Here is a 17,417-nt window from a genome sequence, read left to right as displayed (position 1 = left end):
AAGCCCCGCCTTCGTGACCACGCGCTCAGATTGACCAATCAGAGCACGCCGTTCCCTAGCCTCCGTGACTGGCTGTGCGGCGAGCACATTTCCCCGAGCCTGGCGGGCCGCCAGCCACCCGTGCCGCCGGTACCCTAACCAGAACGTTGGTGGTCCACGCGAGGCGGCGGGCAGCAGGGCCCTGTCAGGGGCACCCTCGCCCCAGGGCCCAGCCTCCAAGACCCCGGGACCCCTGCCCACGCCCCAGTTCCAAGAGACCCACCTCCAGGGCTGTGTCTCCAAGATGCCCGGCCTCCGTGAATCCAGAACCCCTGCCCAAGCCCTGTCTGTAAAAGACCCACCCAGTTCCCCGCCTACAAACCCCTGGGCCCTGCCCACGGACCCGCCCCCAAAGGCCCGCCCCCAGGGCTCAGTCCCCAGCGCCGCTCGGTTTCAGGCCGGCGGCCCATGTTTCCTCCACTCTCTGGCCACCTTGTTATTGGCTGTGCCCGTGTCTCCTCCTTTGCTGGCCCTATTCATTCACTAACTCATTCATCCCTCTTCCACACCCTTCCTCCTTTGGCCTTTCCCTCAGTTCAGCCTCCTGCCCTGCTTTCCCCAACGCTGCTCCGCTCAGGTCCAGCTTCTCTGCTACAGCCCTGACCCTCCGACTCATTTGCTCCTTCAGCTCCTAGAGCTTCAAATCGGACACTGTCACTCCCTTCATGAGGCTTGGGGGCAGCGCCCAGGCCAAGCTAAACCACGACCACAGTCCCTGGGTGGGGCTCTCTCCCCCTCGTGGCCTTGACCCTGCAGAACCTCGGTCTCGCCCTCCTTGCCGCGCAGCTCCTTCCTGACTCTGGCTGCTGGGGGGCGGGTCTGGGGCAGCGCTGGGTGCGATGGGCTGCTGACGTCTGACCGGTGGTCTGCGCGGTAGGGTGGGCCTTGGGGCGGAGGGACACGGACGCGCGTGGCTCGGCTCAGCGCGTATGTAGGGCCGCCGTGATAGTCCGCAGGAGCCTGGGCACACTGGTCCTCGGTCCTCACGCCCGTCCCCTCACCTCCAGACGGGCGCCGAGGTCGGTGACCCGCGTCCTGCTCCCGGCCAGGGGCGGGGGGGCTGGGAGGTGGAGCGGAGCTGGAGGGACGGGCGGCGCGGGCACAGCCCCGAGGGGCCCAGTCGTCTTCCCGCCCCGCTGTGTCGGGGCGGGGTTTGGGGCATCCGGAGGCGGGTCGGTGGCAGGTCTGACAAGGAGGAAGACGGAAGCCAGGCCTCGGGAGCCACCCTGTCGACTCCCGCCTCGCTCTGGCGCGTGCTGGGCCTGGGGCCTCCTTCCTGCCCGGGCTCTGCGTGTTCCCGCCCAGGAACCGAGCCGACGCTCCCTGCTGTGCCCCAGGCCTTGAGCTGCTTCACGGGGCTGCATAGTGGGGCGGGCAGTGCACTCATTAGCCTGTAGTGGGAGCGTTTGTGACCTGCCCACCCTGGGTGGCCCACAGTGACCACGGTCAGGCCATGGGGACCGCACTTGTGTACCATGAGGACATGACAGCCGCCCGGCTGCTCTGGGAGGAGTAAGTGTGATCTGGCAGGGGTGGGGGATAAGGAGGGGCTCTGGACTCTGAGCTCTCTGTCCCTCCAGCCCCGAATGCGAGATCGAGTGTCCCCAGCGCCTGACTGCAGCTCTGGAGGGCCTGCAGCAGCGTGGCCTGGAGCAGAGGTGTCTGCGGCTGGTAGCCCGGGAAGCCTCAGAGGCAGAGCTGGGCCTGGTGCACAGGTCAGACCCTGGGTGGGCGTCAGGCCCCAGCTGGCCAGCACCTGCCAGAGCCTCCCCCACGTGCCTCAGTTTCACGGTTGGATGGGTGGGTGAGGGAGCATTGAGGTGGGCAGTCCCGCTGGGGGTCCAGGCCCTCGTTCTCTTCTACTTGCTCTTCCTGGTGACGCTGCTCCGCCTGCCTGCCCCTCTGCAGCCCAGAGTATGTGGCCCTGTTGCGGGGGACCCAGGCCTTGGGCACCCAGGAGCTCCAGGCCCTGTCTGGACAGTACGATGCCGTCTACTTCCATCCGGTGGGTGCTCTGGGGACACACCCACCCACCCAGTCTCACATCCCAGTACTTGAAACTGTTCTCGGCCAATGTTCTGGGTGCCAGAGACCTGCTGGCTTCCGGCACCCGGGACTGGCCTGGCCTGTTGTGCTCAGTGCTTGGTGACCTGCAGCCTGGCACAGGTCTTGGTAGAGCCTGTGAGGGAAAGTGGGCAGGGGCTTATCTGCACCTCCGTCCCCACAGAGGACCTTCCACTGTGCCCGCCTGGCAGTGGGTGCTGCGCTGCAGCTGGTGGACGCAGTGATGACGGGAGCTGTGCGCAATGGGCTTGCTCTGGTGAGGTGAGAGCTGCCCCTCCCCAGCTGCCCTGCCTGTGGGTGGCCCTGTGAGGGCACAGGATGACCACTGTCACCCCCAGGCCTCCTGGGCACCACAGCCAGCGGGCTGCCGCCAATGGATTCTGTGTGTTCAACAGTGTGGCCATAGCGGCCAGACATGCCAAGCAGAAACACGGACTGCACAGGTTTGTGCCAGTTTGGCTGCAGAGGGTGTCCAGACCAGACAGGAAGGGGACAGACTGGGCCTCTGGGAGACCCTGCCCCACCCCTCCCATCCTGGGCCTGCTCCTGGCCTGGAGGGGGGAGGCCCTGCCCCTCGGTGGTCCCAGAGCTGTCTGTCTGCAGGGTCCTCATCGTTGACTGGGATGTTCACCATGGCCAGGGCACCCAGTATATCTTTGAGGATGACCCCAGGTAAGCTGGAGGTGGGGACCAGACTCTTCCCTGCGTCCTTGCTTTCCAGGACACATAGCCTGGCCTGGGAAAGTCTAAGGCAGGGAGACATGGCTGTGTGCTCAGGGGGTCAGGGTTCTGTGAAGAGCCCAGGGAGCTGAGGGTCCTGACCTCTAACCTCTGATCCCGGCTGGCTGTTGCAGCGTCCTTTACTTCTCCTGGCACCGCTATGAGCACAGGCGCTTCTGGCCTTATCTGCGAGAGTCAGATGCAGATGCTGTCGGGCAGGGGCAGGGCCTTGGCTTTACTGTCAACCTCCCCTGGAACCAGGTGCTTGCCCCTCACCCCAGGCCCCCACCCAGAGCCCCTCACCCAGCCCACATTCCCCTCCCTGAGCGTAGCCCAGGGCACCGTGCCAGGATCACCCCTGGAGTCCGAGCCCCAGGGGTGGAGACCCCGCAGTCCTCCCTGGCAGGGCCAACACTGACGCCCCGTGGCTGCAGGTCGGGATGGGAAATGCTGACTACATGGCTGCCTTCCTGCACGTGCTGCTGCCCCTGGCCTTTGAGGTGACTGCATGTGGGGTAGCAGTGATCTTGATGGCAGGAGGGTGGGAGGGGATTTGGGGCCCCCTTCATTCCACCAGAGAGGAACAGAGCCCTTGGGGGTGAGGAGGGTCTCTCTGGAGGACCCCCTCCCCTTCGCCGCTGCTCCAGCTCCACTTCTGCCCCGCCCCACCTGGCCCTGCCTGCAGTTCGACCCTGAGCTGGTCCTAGTCTCCGCAGGATTTGACTCAGCAATCGGAGATCCTGAGGTGAGGGCTGGGCCTGGCTGAGGAGGGCTTCTGGGGTCCTGGGGCCAGGCCCTCATCATACCGTGCTCTGGTTTCCAGGGGCAGATGCAGGCCACGCCAGAGTGCTTTGCCCACCTCACTCAGCTGCTGCAGGTGCTGGCTGACGGCAGGGTCTGTGCTGTGCTGGAGGTGACTGGGGCGAGCAGGGAGGGTGCGTGGGCCAGAGGCTGCGATGCAGTCAGAGGGGTCCTGCCACTTGGGGCATGGTGTCCTGCCTGGGACAGTGACATCCCTGTCCTGTCATGTGTCTGCCCTCCCCCTTCTCCCAGGGTGGCTACCACCTGGAGTCACTCTCCCAGTCTGTGTGCATGATGGTGCAAGCGCTGCTGGGCGACCCTGCCCCACCCCTGTCAGGGCCCATGGTGCCACACGGCAGGTGCGAGAGGCAGAGGGTGGGGTGGGCTAGGGCCGGGGGACCAGGCCTCACTGATTTTGCCTCTCCCCGCAGTGCCCTGGAGTCTATCCAGAGTGTCCGAGCAGCCCAGGCCCCTTACTGGATGAGCCTCCAGCAGCAAGGTCAGCACGGCCTGGGTCGGGCTGGCGGGATTGCGCCTCAGGCTCCCACGCAGTGGCTTTGACTCTGAATTGCCCCTTAGGTGCAGCCCCTGTACTGAGTCCTAGCACCTGCTCCCCCGAGGGGAAGCCCTCGCCTCTGCTGCCCTGGGGGCCCGAATTCAAGGCAGCAGCTACCCAGACCATGGCTGCCCTGAGCTCCCTCCTGGACAAGCTGTGCCTCAACCCCACGCCCCCTGTCCGCACGGCTGTTGCCTTGACTGCACCAGACGCTGCGCTGGTCCTGCCCCCAGGTGTCCTCTGTCAGGAGAGGTCAGCCCTGCCGGAGGAGATGCAGGCCTGGGCCAGGTGGGCAGGGTGGGCCTGGGGAGAAGGCTGGGCCCTGTCTGCACGTGTGCCTGTCTGTGACTCATTCTGGGTCCTGTGTCCCTCTGGTTTGTCCACCACAGGCCACACAAGGCCCTGGCCCAGGACAAGGCCCTCACTGCACTGGGGAGGGTCCTGTATCTCTTGGACAGGCTCCTGGATGGACAGGTGGGGACACCTGGGAGGGGTTGGGGGAGGCTGTGGAGCCAGGGGCAGAGCCCAAGACCTGCCCATGACAGGTGGCTTGTCCAGGGGAGGGCTGGGTGGTACAGAACCATGTGGACATGAGTGTTGCCTTGTGCCTGGGACCTTCCCCAGAACAGCCCCCATGCACAGGGTTCAGGAACAACCCCCCTCAGTTCCCTCAATTAAATGTTCTTTGGCCAAGAGGTAAAGGAGATGACTTAAAGTACAATTTTAAGTATCTTATTTGCAGAAGTGGAGCAATTTGCTGTCAGATTGCACAGGTGACAGCCATGTAGACAGGGACCAAAAGAAGGAGTAGATAGGTCTATTTACCTGACTGGGGAGTTCCCCTCCACAGCTGTTATTTATCCCACAGGTGAGCAGTGGGATTGCAGCCACCCCAGCCCCTGCCACAGCGGCCACCCTGGACGTGGCCATTCGGTGTGGCCTGTCCCATGGAGCCCAGAGGTAAGCCTCATCTGGCTGGCCTGAGACTCCAAGAGCAGGGCCACATTGGGAGGGCTCTGGGGATGGACTCAAGGCAGGGTAAGTGCAGACTATCCAGGGGCCAACTCTTCCTCCAGGCTGCTTTGTGTGGCTGTGGGACAGCTGGATCGGCCCCCAGATCTCACTGATGATGGGTATGACTCTTGGGTCATATGTATGTCCCGTTCTGCATATGGGTGGGCGGACATATCACCCTGGATCCCCAGGGGTGACAGGTGGGCAGGGCCTTGTACGGTTGGAGTTTGGCAGAGGGGCCTCTGGGAGCAATGCCAGTGGGGTCTCCAGCATAAGGGGCAGCAGTCTTAGCAGTCCTGCCCCTGAGCCTCACTCCTGCTGCTGTCTGGGCTCTGGAGGGTGGGCAGCGTCTCACACACATGCTCGCTGTCCCTTGGAAGGAGGAATCTGTGGCTGAACATCGGGGGCAAGGAGGCAGCTGCCCCGTCCACATTCCACGTGTGTGTGCCCCTGCCAGGGGTGAGTGGTGGTGTCATGAGGGCTAGGCCCCTGGCCCTCAACTGCCCCTCCTGGGGCAACTGTGGGTGCATCTGCCCATCTGAGATTGGGAGGTGGGGTGACCTAGGCGGGCAGGAGGTGTGTCCGGTGGATGAGGGGCTGGGGTATTCTACTGTCACTCCCATAGACGACTGGTGGTTTCCTGAACTGTGTCCTGGCCTTGGTGCTGCCCCTGGCCTACAGCTTCCAGCCTGACTTGGTGCTGGTGGCACTGGGGCCCGCCCATGGCTTGCGGGATCCCCAAGCTGCACTCCTGACTGCACTGCTGCGGGGCCCAGCAGGGGGCCGAGTCTTGGCCCTTATAGATGAGGTGAGTTGTGCCAGGTGGACATGCTATGGGGTGGGATATGGGAGAAACCAGTGATCACTGCTTCCATCTCTGCCCCTGGCCCAGGAATCCACACCCCAGCTTGTGGGGGTCCTGGCCCGGGTGCTGCATGGAGAGGCACCCCCTAGCCTGGGCCCCTTCTCCATGGCCTCCCCAGAGGACATGCAGGCCCTGATGCGCCTGAGAGGGCCACTGGAGCCACAGTGGAAGATGCTGCAGGTGGCCGGTGAGGCTGGGGTGGGGGTGGTGAGGCTCAGGGTGAGTGCTTAGGGCCTTGGGTGACAGTCCTGCCTTAGAGCTGTGGGGAGAGGGGCTCTTGTCCTGGTGAGTGAGGTGCTGCCCTGAACGAGCTTATAGCCTTGTGAAGCTGATTGTGCACCTCTTCTCAGCGTCTCCTTGAGTGCTGTGACCTGGTAGCTTGAAATCCGCCAGGATAGGCGTACTGCCATGCTGGAAAAGTCACTACAAACCGGTCCCCAAGAGCCGGTTGTTAACTGTTCACCAGCACACCTCTGCCTGAGGCTTCTGTCCCGAGGGCCAGGCTACCCGGCTGCCAAGGACACCGACTCAGGGGCTCCATGCCCCCTGCAACGGCCTGGAATCCCTCTCCGGCACCCGCCTCTCCCGAACAGCCCCTGCCTCGCTCCCTCCAAGCCCAATAAGTAAACGTCAGCTCAGCGAAAATCTGACTTCGCCTCCTTTATTGAGCCCGCCGCCCGCCTCAGTTTCCCACCTGCCCGAACGGGGCTCCGGGCCGGAAGCGCCCTTGGACCGCGGCCTCAGGCTCCGCCCCTCCGCCTTGGCCGCCGGCCTCCCGCGTGACGCAATTCCTTGGCGCCGGCTCTGCCTTTGGGCCCGTCGCGTGTAGATGACGCGACGGCGGCGGCGGCGGCGGCGGCGGCGGGAGTCGGGCGTCGCGCTCTCCCCGGGGTGAGGGGTTCTGGTCTGCGGGCGGACTCGCGGGCCCGGCCTCGCATTCCGTCCTGGGCGGCGCCTCTCCAGGCCATCCCCTTGCCGGGGCCCCGAGAAGGAGTGCAGTGCCGGGGGCGAGGGCCCGGCGTGAGGAGGGGGCATGGCCAGCGTCCCGCAGCTGTTGGACGACCTGTGCGAGGCCCTGCTGCCGGCCGCGAAGGTGCACCTGGGCCAGCGCCGCGGGAGCCGGAAGAGGGCAAAGCAGAGCCTCAAGAGGGTGGCCTACAACGCGCTGTTCACCAGCCTCTTTCAAGATGAGACTCGCAGGCTGCAGCCTGACTTCTCAAGACTCCCTGTGAAAAACAAGATCCTCATGCTGTCCTTTGACTTGCGAGTGGGCGGCCTGGGCGCCGAGGCCGACCGTCTGGAGGAGCTGGTGGAGGGACTGGAGGCGGCGCCCGGCCGGCCCCTGGCGGAGATGGGCTCGGTTCTGGACCTCCTGGTGCAGCTGTCGGGCAGCGGCCCCCCGCGAGCTCCACGGCGCGGGCGGGACTACTTCCTTCCCCGCGGGCCGGTCGGGAGGAGAGTTCCCTACGGCGGCTACGACTGCGGCGATCTGCGCGCGTTTGAGGCGGACGTGGGCGCTCTCATCTCCGGGGAGGAGAGTCTGTGTCAAGACCTGATCCGGAGGACGCTTCAGGTGATGGAGGCGGCGCCGGGCACCGGGCTACCCTTCTCGTACGGCGACCCGAGCGGTGACAGGTTTGAGAGGGACACCCGCTTCTCTCTCTTCGGAGCCCTTGTGCACAGCCGCACAAACGACATGGACGTCCGGCTGGACCTGCCCCCGGTACCGGACAGCGCCGACCTCGCGGGACTGGCCATCAAGGTAGAGTGTTGTCCTCCCGCCTGTGGCTCCGAGGCTTTGCAGATGCTCCTTTGATCATGGTGGGAGGAGGACAGCGCGGGTCCCGCCCACTAGGTGGCTCCGGGCCAGGCTCGGTCCCTTCCCGCCGGTCCCGCTCCGGGTACCGCGTTCATCTCATATCCGACAGGACGTGCAGTTCACTCACTTCTGCCCCCTAGTGAGTAGATGTTTACATTTACGTTAATTAAAATGCAGCAAGTCCAGTTCATCATTGCATAAGCCAAGTTTCAAGTGCTCAGTAGCCATATGTGGCAACAGACATTTGTTCGTACTGTACATGCAGTTGTCTGTCTATGCTTGCTTTCACCAGTCATGTGGGGTTTTTCCGATGTTGAGTAAATTGTCATGTGCCTTTGCATTCTGAGGCTTTGCTGAAAGAAGGTACCGTCATCACTCAGTCATTGCCTTACTGTGAGGTCTTGAAGTTGTTTCCAAACAGACAGTGCTGTAGCAAACATCCTGGCTTATGTGAATTTTTCTGTCTGTGTAACTTTTTGGTGCTGGGTTCCCCAAAATGAAACTTCTGGATTGGGAGAAAATTTCATTGTAAGTTACGTTGAGGCTCATAAACGTCAATAGGCCTCTGTTGTGTGAAATGGGAATTGGTAACCTTAATAGATTAATGGGTTTAGTTCCTTAAATGATTCACTAGGGGCGAAAACACCGTGTAGTACTTACCTACTTGAGAGAAATAGAAGAAACCTTCCGCTAGGCCTTTCTTATAGAGTAAGTGGAAGCGTGGAAGAGTTCCCTGGAATTGTCATCATGCTGGGGTGAAATCCAGACACCACGTCACAGGTAAAGTTTCCTGCTTCTTGCGGTCTCCAGGTCCCTCCGAGTTTGGATCCGTCGGAAGATGAAGGGTTCCAGTCAGCATCCAATCTGACTCCTGATTCCCAGTCCGAGCCGAGCATGACCCCAGACATTGACCTGTGGGACGCTGTGCTCACCTACGAGGCCAGCAAGCGGAGGTGCTGGGAGCAAGTTGGATGGTTCGTGAGCCTTTGCCTTAAAATACAGTGCCCACCCCCCACCCCCTACCCCAGTAACCGTGACCTTTACTCAGGGCCCAGATGATTGGGATTAGGAACTTGGAAGTTCCAGTCAAGCTAGTGTCCCAAATTGTGCACTGAGAGTTGATAGAAATGCAGATGGGAAAGGATTCTAGGCTGCACAGGTTCCCCATGGAGCCAGTAACTTCTGCAGATCACACTTTCCAGTCAGAGCAGTCAGTTGGCAACTGAGTTACATCCTTGCCAGGAGGGCTCCCAGTCAGAGGTGTCTGAGGGCAGCCTGGCAGCAGTGTGGTCAGTGCCCGGCACGGGGTTCTGATGAGGAAATTTCTTCCTGTCTCTGTTCTTCACGTTTAGAAGAGATGTGATGAGAAGTTCTGGTCATCGCAGTGCTTCCCTGATTGGTGCTCTTCTGGTCCAGGGCTTCTGCTCTCAGGACCTGTCATTCTGGTGTCTCAAAACCTCCTAGAGTGGGGAGTGAGGACACACGTTTGGTCAAGGGATCCTCTTGTCATGTCTCATCTACCGGCATTTCTGTGGGACAACAGTTTGGGGAGCACAGTGAAAGAATTGGGGCTCGCAGGGAGCTGAGTAACTCTGATGCAGCTGCGGCTCCTGCAGGGTCTCCTAAGGATGAGCGGCACATGCTTGGGGCGGACAGCTGTTCAGCACCTGTTGTGTGGGCCCCGCTCCTGATGGGGTCGCCTTCCTGGCGTGATCACCTTCCCCCACGTGGATTCCTTCAGGCACCGCCAGCTCGCTGCTTCCCTGAGCACCGCCAGTGTGGGCGATTGTCTTGTCTTTGGGGCTTCTCTGCCCTGTAGCTTCCCTTCGGGTCTTCATCCTGCCTTGTGTGCAGGGCAGATCTATCACCCTGTTCTCTGCTAACCCTCTGGAGTCTAAGCACTGGGTAACAGGCGGTTAGAACTTCCTTTTGTAAGTATTTACTAGTGGTGTTTTATTTACCAACTCCCTCTTTTCCAGGCGTGGTTTTCCAGGTCACCAGGGAGGAGACGTGATTGCCCAGTCAGTCAACATCCTAGTCCCCTGTTCTGAATATACTTAATCTCCTCAGTGTCCCCTGAGAGCAGAACCGACACAGAACCCCAGCCGTGAGGACTGCCCTGCGGCACTTCCTGTAGGAGGACCACAGCTGGTGCGTCGGCCTGTGTCCGTGCCCTGCTGCCACCTCTGCAGGAGATACCTTGGGCCCCTGTGGCTGGGCGCGCCCCAAGCTCGCTGCCTCCACCTCCTGCCTGTCTGGTCATAACCTGATGCCCCTGGCCCCTGGCCCCTGAGGCCTGTCACTCGAGTTCATTTGGAGAATCTTTTGCACTTGTCGCAGTTGGAATCCTAGCTGCCTGCTGGTTTCCTGCCAGGAGCTCTGAGCACCGCCCCCCATCCCCCCACAGCCCCAGACTGTGAACTCTGCCCTTGCCGTGAGAGCCCTGGGGGACGCTCCATGGTGCTGCCCCCTGCGGGCCAGCACTGGTCTGAAGGCCGCCTCCCCTGCTGCCAGGTGTCCTCTGCTCTTTCTGTGCACCTGTCTGCCCCCAATCCTCACCCTGGGGGAGGCGGTTCCGTCGGGGGAAGGGCCAAGTTGTGATGAGTGCGAGTTCGGCGTTTTCCTCCACGGGCTCTCCTCCCTCAGCCCTGAGTCGCCTGAGGGGTTGCACTGCCACACTAGTCAGGGGCCCGCCCTGGAGGAGTGGGCAGGAGCTGTGTGCTCACCTGCTCCTCCCTGGAGCGCCGTTCAGAAGGGCCCCAATGCGGGGGTTTCCCTTTCCTCACACCCTTCTTGCCCCGGGAGTGCGGGCTGTGCCCTCCTCCTGACTCTGGACCTCAGGACTGGCCTTCCCCTTCCTCCTGCCCACTCCGGCCCATCCTCCACATGGCCGGTGCCACTTTCCAGGGATGGAAATCAGGGCACTCACTGCTCTGCTGACCCCGCTTCATGGCCACCCCTGCCTGGACTGTAGGCCCAGCGCCCCTGACCTCACCCCACATGCCTGCTGAGCCGCATGCACCCGGCCCCTTTCTCTTCCGGTCTCTGGGCTTTCACACAGGCTGCTCCCCCTGCCAGGAGTGCTGTTCCGCCAGCTAGGCCATGCTCCCGGGTCCTTCCTGACCAGCATCGCCGGTCCCTCTAGGAGCCCCGTGCTTCCTTGGAGCTTCTGTCTGCAGCACCCTCCCCCTGCCACCCCAGTGAGGGCTGGGCCTGTCCTCTCAGCTGCTCAGCCCTGCGCTCAGATCCTTGTGAGTGAGGGAAGGAGCCCCATTATGGTGCGTTGTCAGTTAAAAAGCATTTTTGTTTTTAACAAGTTCTGAGTTTTTCCTGGGCTCCTTTTATTAAGAAATTACTTTTTCCAGTGGATTAAAAAAAAAACCGAGTTCTTTCTTACTTTTAGTAGGTGTTGCTGGTTTTCAAAGGACTGTTTGAAAAGTGATACTGTGTTTTTGCCCTCTTTTGAACAGTGTGACTGAGCTAGGTAGACACTTCCTGAACTTCGCACAGGACCCTCCGGAGGCGAAGACCCAGGGGCGAATGTGTGCCTAGAGCCACCCTCCGCAAGACCCAGTGGGCCTGTTTCTCTTAGGAATTCATGAATCTTTGCTGTGTGCCTCCTTTTTAGGGGGAGGGTGCTAAGATACACATAATGTAAAGCTTAACATCTTCACCATTTTTAAGTTACAGTTCCGTGGCAGTAAGGACATTCATGCTGTGTGACCACCACCACCATCGGTCAGTCTCCAGAACTTTCTCATCTTCTCAAACTGAAACTCTGTCCCCATTAAACACTAACTCTCCATCCCTCTTCCCCAGCCCCAGCACCCACCGTTGTACTTTGTGTCTTTGATTCTGACTCCTTTGGCGACTCCACAGGAGTGGGACCATGTGGTGGTTGTCCTCTGGTGACTGGGCTGTGTTATGTCCTCAAGGTTCCTCTGTGACACCTGACACGTGTCAGAGTTTGCTTCTTCTTTAAGGCTAGATAATTGTTCCCTTGTAGCGGTGGACCACATCTTTGTCCATCATCTGGGTCTGGACCCTGGGCTGCTTTGGCTGTTGTGACTGTGCCGCTGTGAGCCTGGGTGTGCAAACCTTGTGCTTGTTTTCAGTGAGTGACTTGTCAGCTTGAGGACCACCACGTGCCCCATGGGTACCAGGCGGGTGGGGACGTTTGCTGCTGCTTCTGGACACATTTCTGCACAGTTGTCTGCCAGAGCCTGCCAGACGCTGATGGAGAGGCAGGGCAGTTGGTTGGGGTTGGCACCTGCTCTGTATTCTTAGGTGTTTTGTTGTGTTGAGCCCCTCTTTGTCCTGTCTTTAGTTCCTACAGCTAAGGTGTGTGTTGCTCTGTCTACTCACTGCCCCCTTTGTCTCCCTCAGCACCCCCGGCCACAGAGAGGAGCCCTACCTCACAGAGGCGGGCAGGGACGCCTTCGACAGGTCCTGCAGGCTCCGCCATGGGGAGCTGCAGGTGGTGGGCGGGGGCCTCCTGCAGGCCCCGCAGCCCATCCTGGTGAGGGAGTGCGAGCTGGTGAAGGATGCCCTGAACGTCCTGATTGGGGTTGTGTCCACCACGTTTTCCCTGTGCCAGGTAAGGACGCGCTCACGTGGAGGCAGCCCCTGTGCTGGGCTGACGGCCGCCCTCTGCCTGGCGCTGTTCAAGCGCTTTACAGGGGAGACTGGGGCCCAGGGCAGTGAGTGGGTGGCCTTGGACGAGAGCCCCTGAGGGGTAGGGTGGCTCTGAGTCCTGGTGATTTTCTCCTTTCACTTTTAAAAAGTGTTAATTCATTAACATCCTTTTAAAAACTGAACAAAAGTAAAATGTTTATTGCCATCAATGGAACAAGAGAAGTGTCCCCGTTTCCACGCCCATCCTGGGACAGAGCGCAGGTGTGGTGACCATCACTATGTTCCCCACTTCTATGGGCCTCTCTCCTGGCCATGGTAGGGCTGGCTCGTCTGGGCAGTTGCTGTACTGTATCCAGCCTTTGGCCTCTTGCTGGGCATTTACTGAATAAAAGAAGACGTGTGCAAAGTGACACCTTTTATATGTGCTGTTCTGCAGCCTGCCATCACCTGAGTGTCCAGTCTCTCGTGTCTTCCTGCTCTTTCCTGGTGGCTGTTCTCAGACTTGGTGTGCCCTAGAAGCACATCTAGCAAACTTCTGAGGCCTTGCTGGTGCTGGGCTGGGCTGGGCTGGGCTGCCCTCTGGGACGCTGTTCTGGGCACTTTTCAGGGCCTCATAGTGTTCTGCAGTGTGAATGGCTTGACTCTATGAAGTGGAATCAACTACCCCCCACCCCTAAAATTGTGGTAAAATAAACATAACTTAAAATTTATCATCTTAACCACTTCTAAGTGTACTATTTAGTGGCATGAATTCACAATGTGGTGTAAACATCCCACTGTCTACTTCCAAAATTTTTCATCACCCCAGACTGAAACTCTCCTCATTAAACAGTAATGCCTCATTTCCCCTCCCCTAGTCCATGGCACCCAGCACCCACTTTTTGTCTCCGACTTTCCTCATACAAACAGAACTATACAGTTTATTCTTTAGTGACTGGCTTATTTCATTCAGCATAATGTTCTCAAGTTTCATGCAAGATGTAGCACATGTCAAAATTTCCTTCCTTTTTTAGGGTGAATAATATTGTATGTAGAGACCACATTTTGTTACCCATTCATCAGTTGATGGACACTCCTGGCTGTTGTGAATAGTGCTGTGGTGAACACTGGTGCACAAGAATCTGTTTGAGTCCCTGCTTTTAGTTCCTTTGGGTATATTCCTAGGAGTGGAATTGCTGGGTCATGTGATAATTCTATGTGTAACTTTTTGAGGAACGGACAAACTCTTTTCCACAGTGTCTGCACCCTTTTACATTCCCTCCGGCAGTGTCCCAGGGTCCCAGTCTCTTTGTGTCCTCACCAGTACTTGTCTACACCCTGACCCCTTTTTGGTAAATAATAGCTGTCCCAATGGATGTGAAGTGGTATCTCATTGCAGTGTAGATTTGCATTTCCATCATGACATAAATGATGCTGATCATTTTTCTATTTGTGTATCTTTTTTAAAGAAATGTCTGTTCTAGTCCTTTCCCCATTTTTGAGTTGGGTTGTTGAGTTGCAGGAGTTCTTTATACATTCCAGATGTTAATCCTTTGTGAGATATTTGCAAGTGTTTTTTCCCTTTCTGTAGGTTCTTTCCCCTCACTTGATAGTTTCCTTTAATGTACAGACATTTTAAATTTTGATGAAGTCCAGTTTATCTTTTTCCTTTTGTTGCCTATGCTTTTGATGTCATATTAATGAAATTGCCAAATCCAAGGTCTTGAAGGTTTGCCTCTGTTTCTTCTAAGAGTTTCACAGTTTTAGCTTTTAAGTTTAGGTGTTTGATCTATTTACAGTTAATTTTTGTATATGGAGTGTAAAGGAAAGGTCCAACTTAAATCTTTTTCATGTGGCTATTCTGTTTACTGATCACCATTTGTTGAAAAGACTGTTCTTTCCCCACTGAATGGTCTTGGTATCCTTCTTGAAAAGAAACTGACCATATGTGAGTTTACTTCTGGACTCTGTTCCATTGGTCTTCATGTCTATCTTTATGTGAATGCAGCATTGTTTTGATTACTGTAACTTTAACTTTGTAAGAAATTTTGCTCGGGAAGTGTGAGTTCTCCGGCTTTTTTTTTTTTTTTTTTTTTAGATTATTCAGGGCCCTTTGCAATTCCATATGAATTTTAGGATGGATGAATTTGGTAAATCCACAGATCATTTTTGGTGTATTATCCTAACAGTATTAGATATTCCAGTCCATGAACATGGGATATCTTCCCATTTACTTAGTTCTTTAATTTCTTTCAGCAATATCTTCTAGTTTTCACTGTAACAAGTCTTTTGCCTCCTTGGTTAAATTTATTTCTAAGTATTTTATTCTTAGATTGCTGTTGTAAATGGAATTATTTTCTTAATTTACTTTTTTGGATTGTTCATTGCAAGTATGGAAATACAACTGATTTTTGTGTGTTGATTTTGTATCCTAGAACTTTGCTGAATTTGTTTATTAACTGACAGGTTTTTTTGTGGATTCTTTAGCATTTTCTGCATATAATATTGTCACCTGAAAATTGATAATTTTACTTCTTCCTTTCCAATTTGGGTATTCCAATTTGTATACATTTAAATTTTCTTTTTCTTGCCTAACTGCTCCGACGAGGACTTCCAGTGTTATTTTGAACAGAAGTGGTGAGAGCAGGCATCCTTGCCTTGTTCCTGATCCTAAGGGGAAAGCTTTCAGTCTCTCACCACTGAGTGTGATGTGTGCTGTGGGTTTTTCATACATGGCTTTTATCCTGTTTAGGAAGTTCCCTTCTTTTCCAAGTTGATTGAGTGTTTTTATCATGAAAGGCTGTTGAGTTTTGTCAGATTTTTTTTTTTTTTGCATCAGTTGAGATAATCATGGTTCCCCCCATTCTATTAATGTGATGTATTACATTGGTTTTTATATGTTGAACTATCCTTGCATTCCTGAGATAAAACCCACTTGGTCATTGTATACAATTCTTTCACATGCTGCTGCATTTGGTTTGTTAGTATTTTTTGTTAGCATCGAGGTTTTTTGCATCTGTGTTCATAAGGAATATTGGCCTGCAGGTTTTTCCTTGTAATGTCTTTGTCTTGCTTTGCCACTGGTGCAGTATTGGCCTCTTAAAGTTAGGGAGTGTACCCTCCTCTTTAATTTTTGGAAGAGTTTAAGAATATTTGGTGTCAGTTCTTGAATTGTTTGGTAGAATTTACCGGTGAGGCCACTGGGTCTTGGACTTCTCTTTGTTGGGTTATTGTTGCTTTTATTTTCTGTAGATTGTGAAATTCACAGCACATCAACGTTTGCCACCTTAGCCTGCTGGCAGCGCTGTGCTGGTCCCAGCCTGGCGGCACGGGGCTGGAGGCTCCAGACGGCCCGGGCGCTCCCTGGACCTGCGGTATTGGGGCGGCCCCACAGACCCCCAGGCCCTGTTGCGTTTGGATTGGCCCTCGTGGTTCTTAGGGTTGCAGGAGACACCTCAGCCAGCGTCCATGAGGCCCTTTGAAGAACAAGGGTACTGCGCACGGGTCCTGGGGGGTTAGACACGGCACGCTCAGGGCCACAGACAAGGCCGTGGATGGGGCACACACAGACCAGGGCTCCGATGTTATTGGGGTCGAGGGCAGGGGCCTCGGGTTTCACAGGCTCACTCTTTATTAGTGAATTTAAAACTTAAGGGTGGGAATTAAGGCACGGGAAGGGAAAAGTGGGGTCACTCAAGGGGTCGGGTGTCCAGGTCACTCAGGGCGTTCTGGAAAGGAGGCTCGGGTTGGGTGGCCTTCCTTCTTCTCTGTTGTTTTGCTGGGGGCTGTGTGGTCCCTTAGATGGACGCCTTGGCAGCGTCAGAAATCACACTACGGGGGGCTTTGGTGACTAATGGAAGCTTGTTTTTGGTTTGTGTAGACTTTCTATTTCTTGAGTTGGCTTTGTCTGTCCTAGCTAGGTTATCTAATTTGCTGGTGTGTATTATTCATCGTGTTCTCTTACAATCCTTTCTGTTTCTGCAAAATCAGGAGCAGTGTCCCCACTTTCATTTCTGACTTTAGTAATTTGAGTCTTTTATTTTCCTAAAGGCTTGCTGAGCTTCTCAAAGAACCAGCTCCTGGTCCGCGACCTTCCTTTCCTTCCGTCAGCTCTGTGCTCCAGCTGCTCTTGTTCTACTTCCTTAACCTGTCAGCGTGGCTACTGATTTGAGACCCTTCCTCTTTCGGTGCCAGCAGTCGCGGCCATACCCTTCCCTCTTCACACTGCCTCACTGCGCCCCACGCCCCGGGGCTGAGAACAGTGTCGCGGGGACGTGCCATGCCAGGTGTTCGTGGGCCGCCTCTGGTACTTCCTTGAGACAGGTGGCCGGGAGCTGAATCATCAGATCGAAGGGCAAGCAATTCCTTGTGCTCTTGCCCCAAGCAGGTGTCTGTGCGCGCCACTCTGGTGGCTTGGAGGCATCTGTCTCCTCCCCCTTCCCACCAAGTTAGGCTTGATCTTCTAGACACGTATTCTCTTTCACGTGGTTAGTGAAAAGTGACACCTTGTTGTCTCCGTGTGTTTTTATTCCTGGGTGGGTGCTGGGGTGTGTTTGTGGCTATCTGCTTTTGCTTTTGGAACTTCTTGTTTGTGTGTCTTGGTTTGGGGCACCCGGTCTTGGGGGTGCTCTGGGCAGTGCCATGGTTGGGGGCGTGGGTTGGACAGGATGCAGCCCCACACTGGGCTCTGGATGCCCAGCACCAGTGATCTCTCGTCTGTCCTGTCCAGCCGGCTCAGGCCTTCACGGTGAAGCAGGGCGTCCACGTGTCAGGAGCGTCCCCCGAGAGCATGAGCAGCCTCCTCTCAGAGGTGGCCGAGTGCGGGACCCACTATGCGCGCCTGAGCCACTTCTCCCTGCAGCCTGTGCTGGACTCCTCATGCAGCAGGGGCCTCGTGTTCCAGGTATGCCCCGCCTCGCCTGTTG

At 56.8% G+C, this 17,417-nt stretch overlaps 2 protein-coding genes across 11 annotated transcripts in view; both read left to right on the top strand.

Moving 5' to 3' along the window:
- The first annotated feature begins 1,107 nt into the window (after nucleotides 1–1,107).
- On the top strand, nucleotides 1,108–6,709 carry HDAC10 (histone deacetylase 10). Of its 6 annotated transcripts, none has more exons than XM_010957294.3 (20): nucleotides 1,112–1,551; nucleotides 1,620–1,754; nucleotides 1,948–2,044; nucleotides 2,267–2,364; nucleotides 2,442–2,546; nucleotides 2,707–2,775; nucleotides 2,958–3,084; nucleotides 3,258–3,323; nucleotides 3,509–3,568; nucleotides 3,647–3,736; nucleotides 3,877–3,983; nucleotides 4,056–4,123; nucleotides 4,204–4,432; nucleotides 4,570–4,654; nucleotides 5,049–5,140; nucleotides 5,257–5,313; nucleotides 5,575–5,653; nucleotides 5,820–6,002; nucleotides 6,087–6,246; nucleotides 6,410–6,709. In XM_010957294.3, exons 1-20 carry the CDS (start codon nucleotides 1,493–1,495, stop codon nucleotides 6,418–6,420), a joined length of 1,977 nt encoding a protein of 658 aa, XP_010955596.2. In that variant the 5' UTR covers nucleotides 1,112–1,492; the 3' UTR covers nucleotides 6,421–6,709. The 6 variants fall into 6 exon arrangements, 5 of the variants coding, with proteins under 5 accessions (XP_045374283.2, XP_010955599.2, XP_010955596.2 ...); XM_010957293.3 differs by having other exon boundaries at nucleotides 1,114–1,551; nucleotides 4,204–4,468; XR_006725641.2 differs by lacking the exon at nucleotides 6,410–6,709 and having other exon boundaries at nucleotides 1,111–1,551; nucleotides 4,204–4,468; nucleotides 5,876–6,002; nucleotides 6,087–6,224.
- Nucleotides 6,710–6,849: 140 nt separating this feature from the next.
- Nucleotides 6,850–17,417, top strand: part of TUBGCP6 (tubulin gamma complex component 6) — a 30,683-nt gene continuing 20,115 nt past the window's right edge. For all 5 annotated transcript variants that reach the window (XR_012511032.1, XR_012511031.1, XR_012511030.1 and 2 more), the window contains exons 1-4: nucleotides 6,850–7,821; nucleotides 8,689–8,852; nucleotides 12,265–12,475; nucleotides 17,222–17,395. Coding sequence is in view for 2 of the 5 variants with exons in the window: in XM_074375822.1 (XP_074231923.1) it covers nucleotides 7,093–7,821; nucleotides 8,689–8,852; nucleotides 12,265–12,475; nucleotides 17,222–17,395 (1,278 nt within the window). In the remaining 3 variants the exon portion in view is untranslated. The remainder of the gene's footprint in view (nucleotides 7,822–8,688; nucleotides 8,853–12,264; nucleotides 12,476–17,221; nucleotides 17,396–17,417) is intronic.

Source organism: Camelus bactrianus, chromosome 12 (assembly GCF_048773025.1).
Source record: "Camelus bactrianus isolate YW-2024 breed Bactrian camel chromosome 12, ASM4877302v1, whole genome shotgun sequence".
Lineage (NCBI taxonomy): Eukaryota > Metazoa > Chordata > Mammalia > Artiodactyla > Camelidae > Camelus > Camelus bactrianus.
The sequence above is the reverse complement of the archived record's forward strand: the minus strand, read 5'-3'. Positions and strand labels throughout refer to the sequence as shown.

Bases quoted from the DNA above. Each gene is read 5' to 3' on its own strand.
- HDAC10 (XM_010957293.3), top strand. From the start codon at position 1,493: ATGGGGACCGCACTTGTGTACCATGAGGACATGACAGCCGCCCGGCTG. The intron at 4,124-4,203 runs GTCAGCACGGCC...ATTGCCCCTTAG, and splicing joins GATGAGCCTCCAGCAGCAAG to GTGCAGCCCCTGTACTGAGT. The intron at 6,003-6,086 runs GTGAGTTGTGCC...CCCCTGGCCCAG, and splicing joins TCTTGGCCCTTATAGATGAG to GAATCCACACCCCAGCTTGT.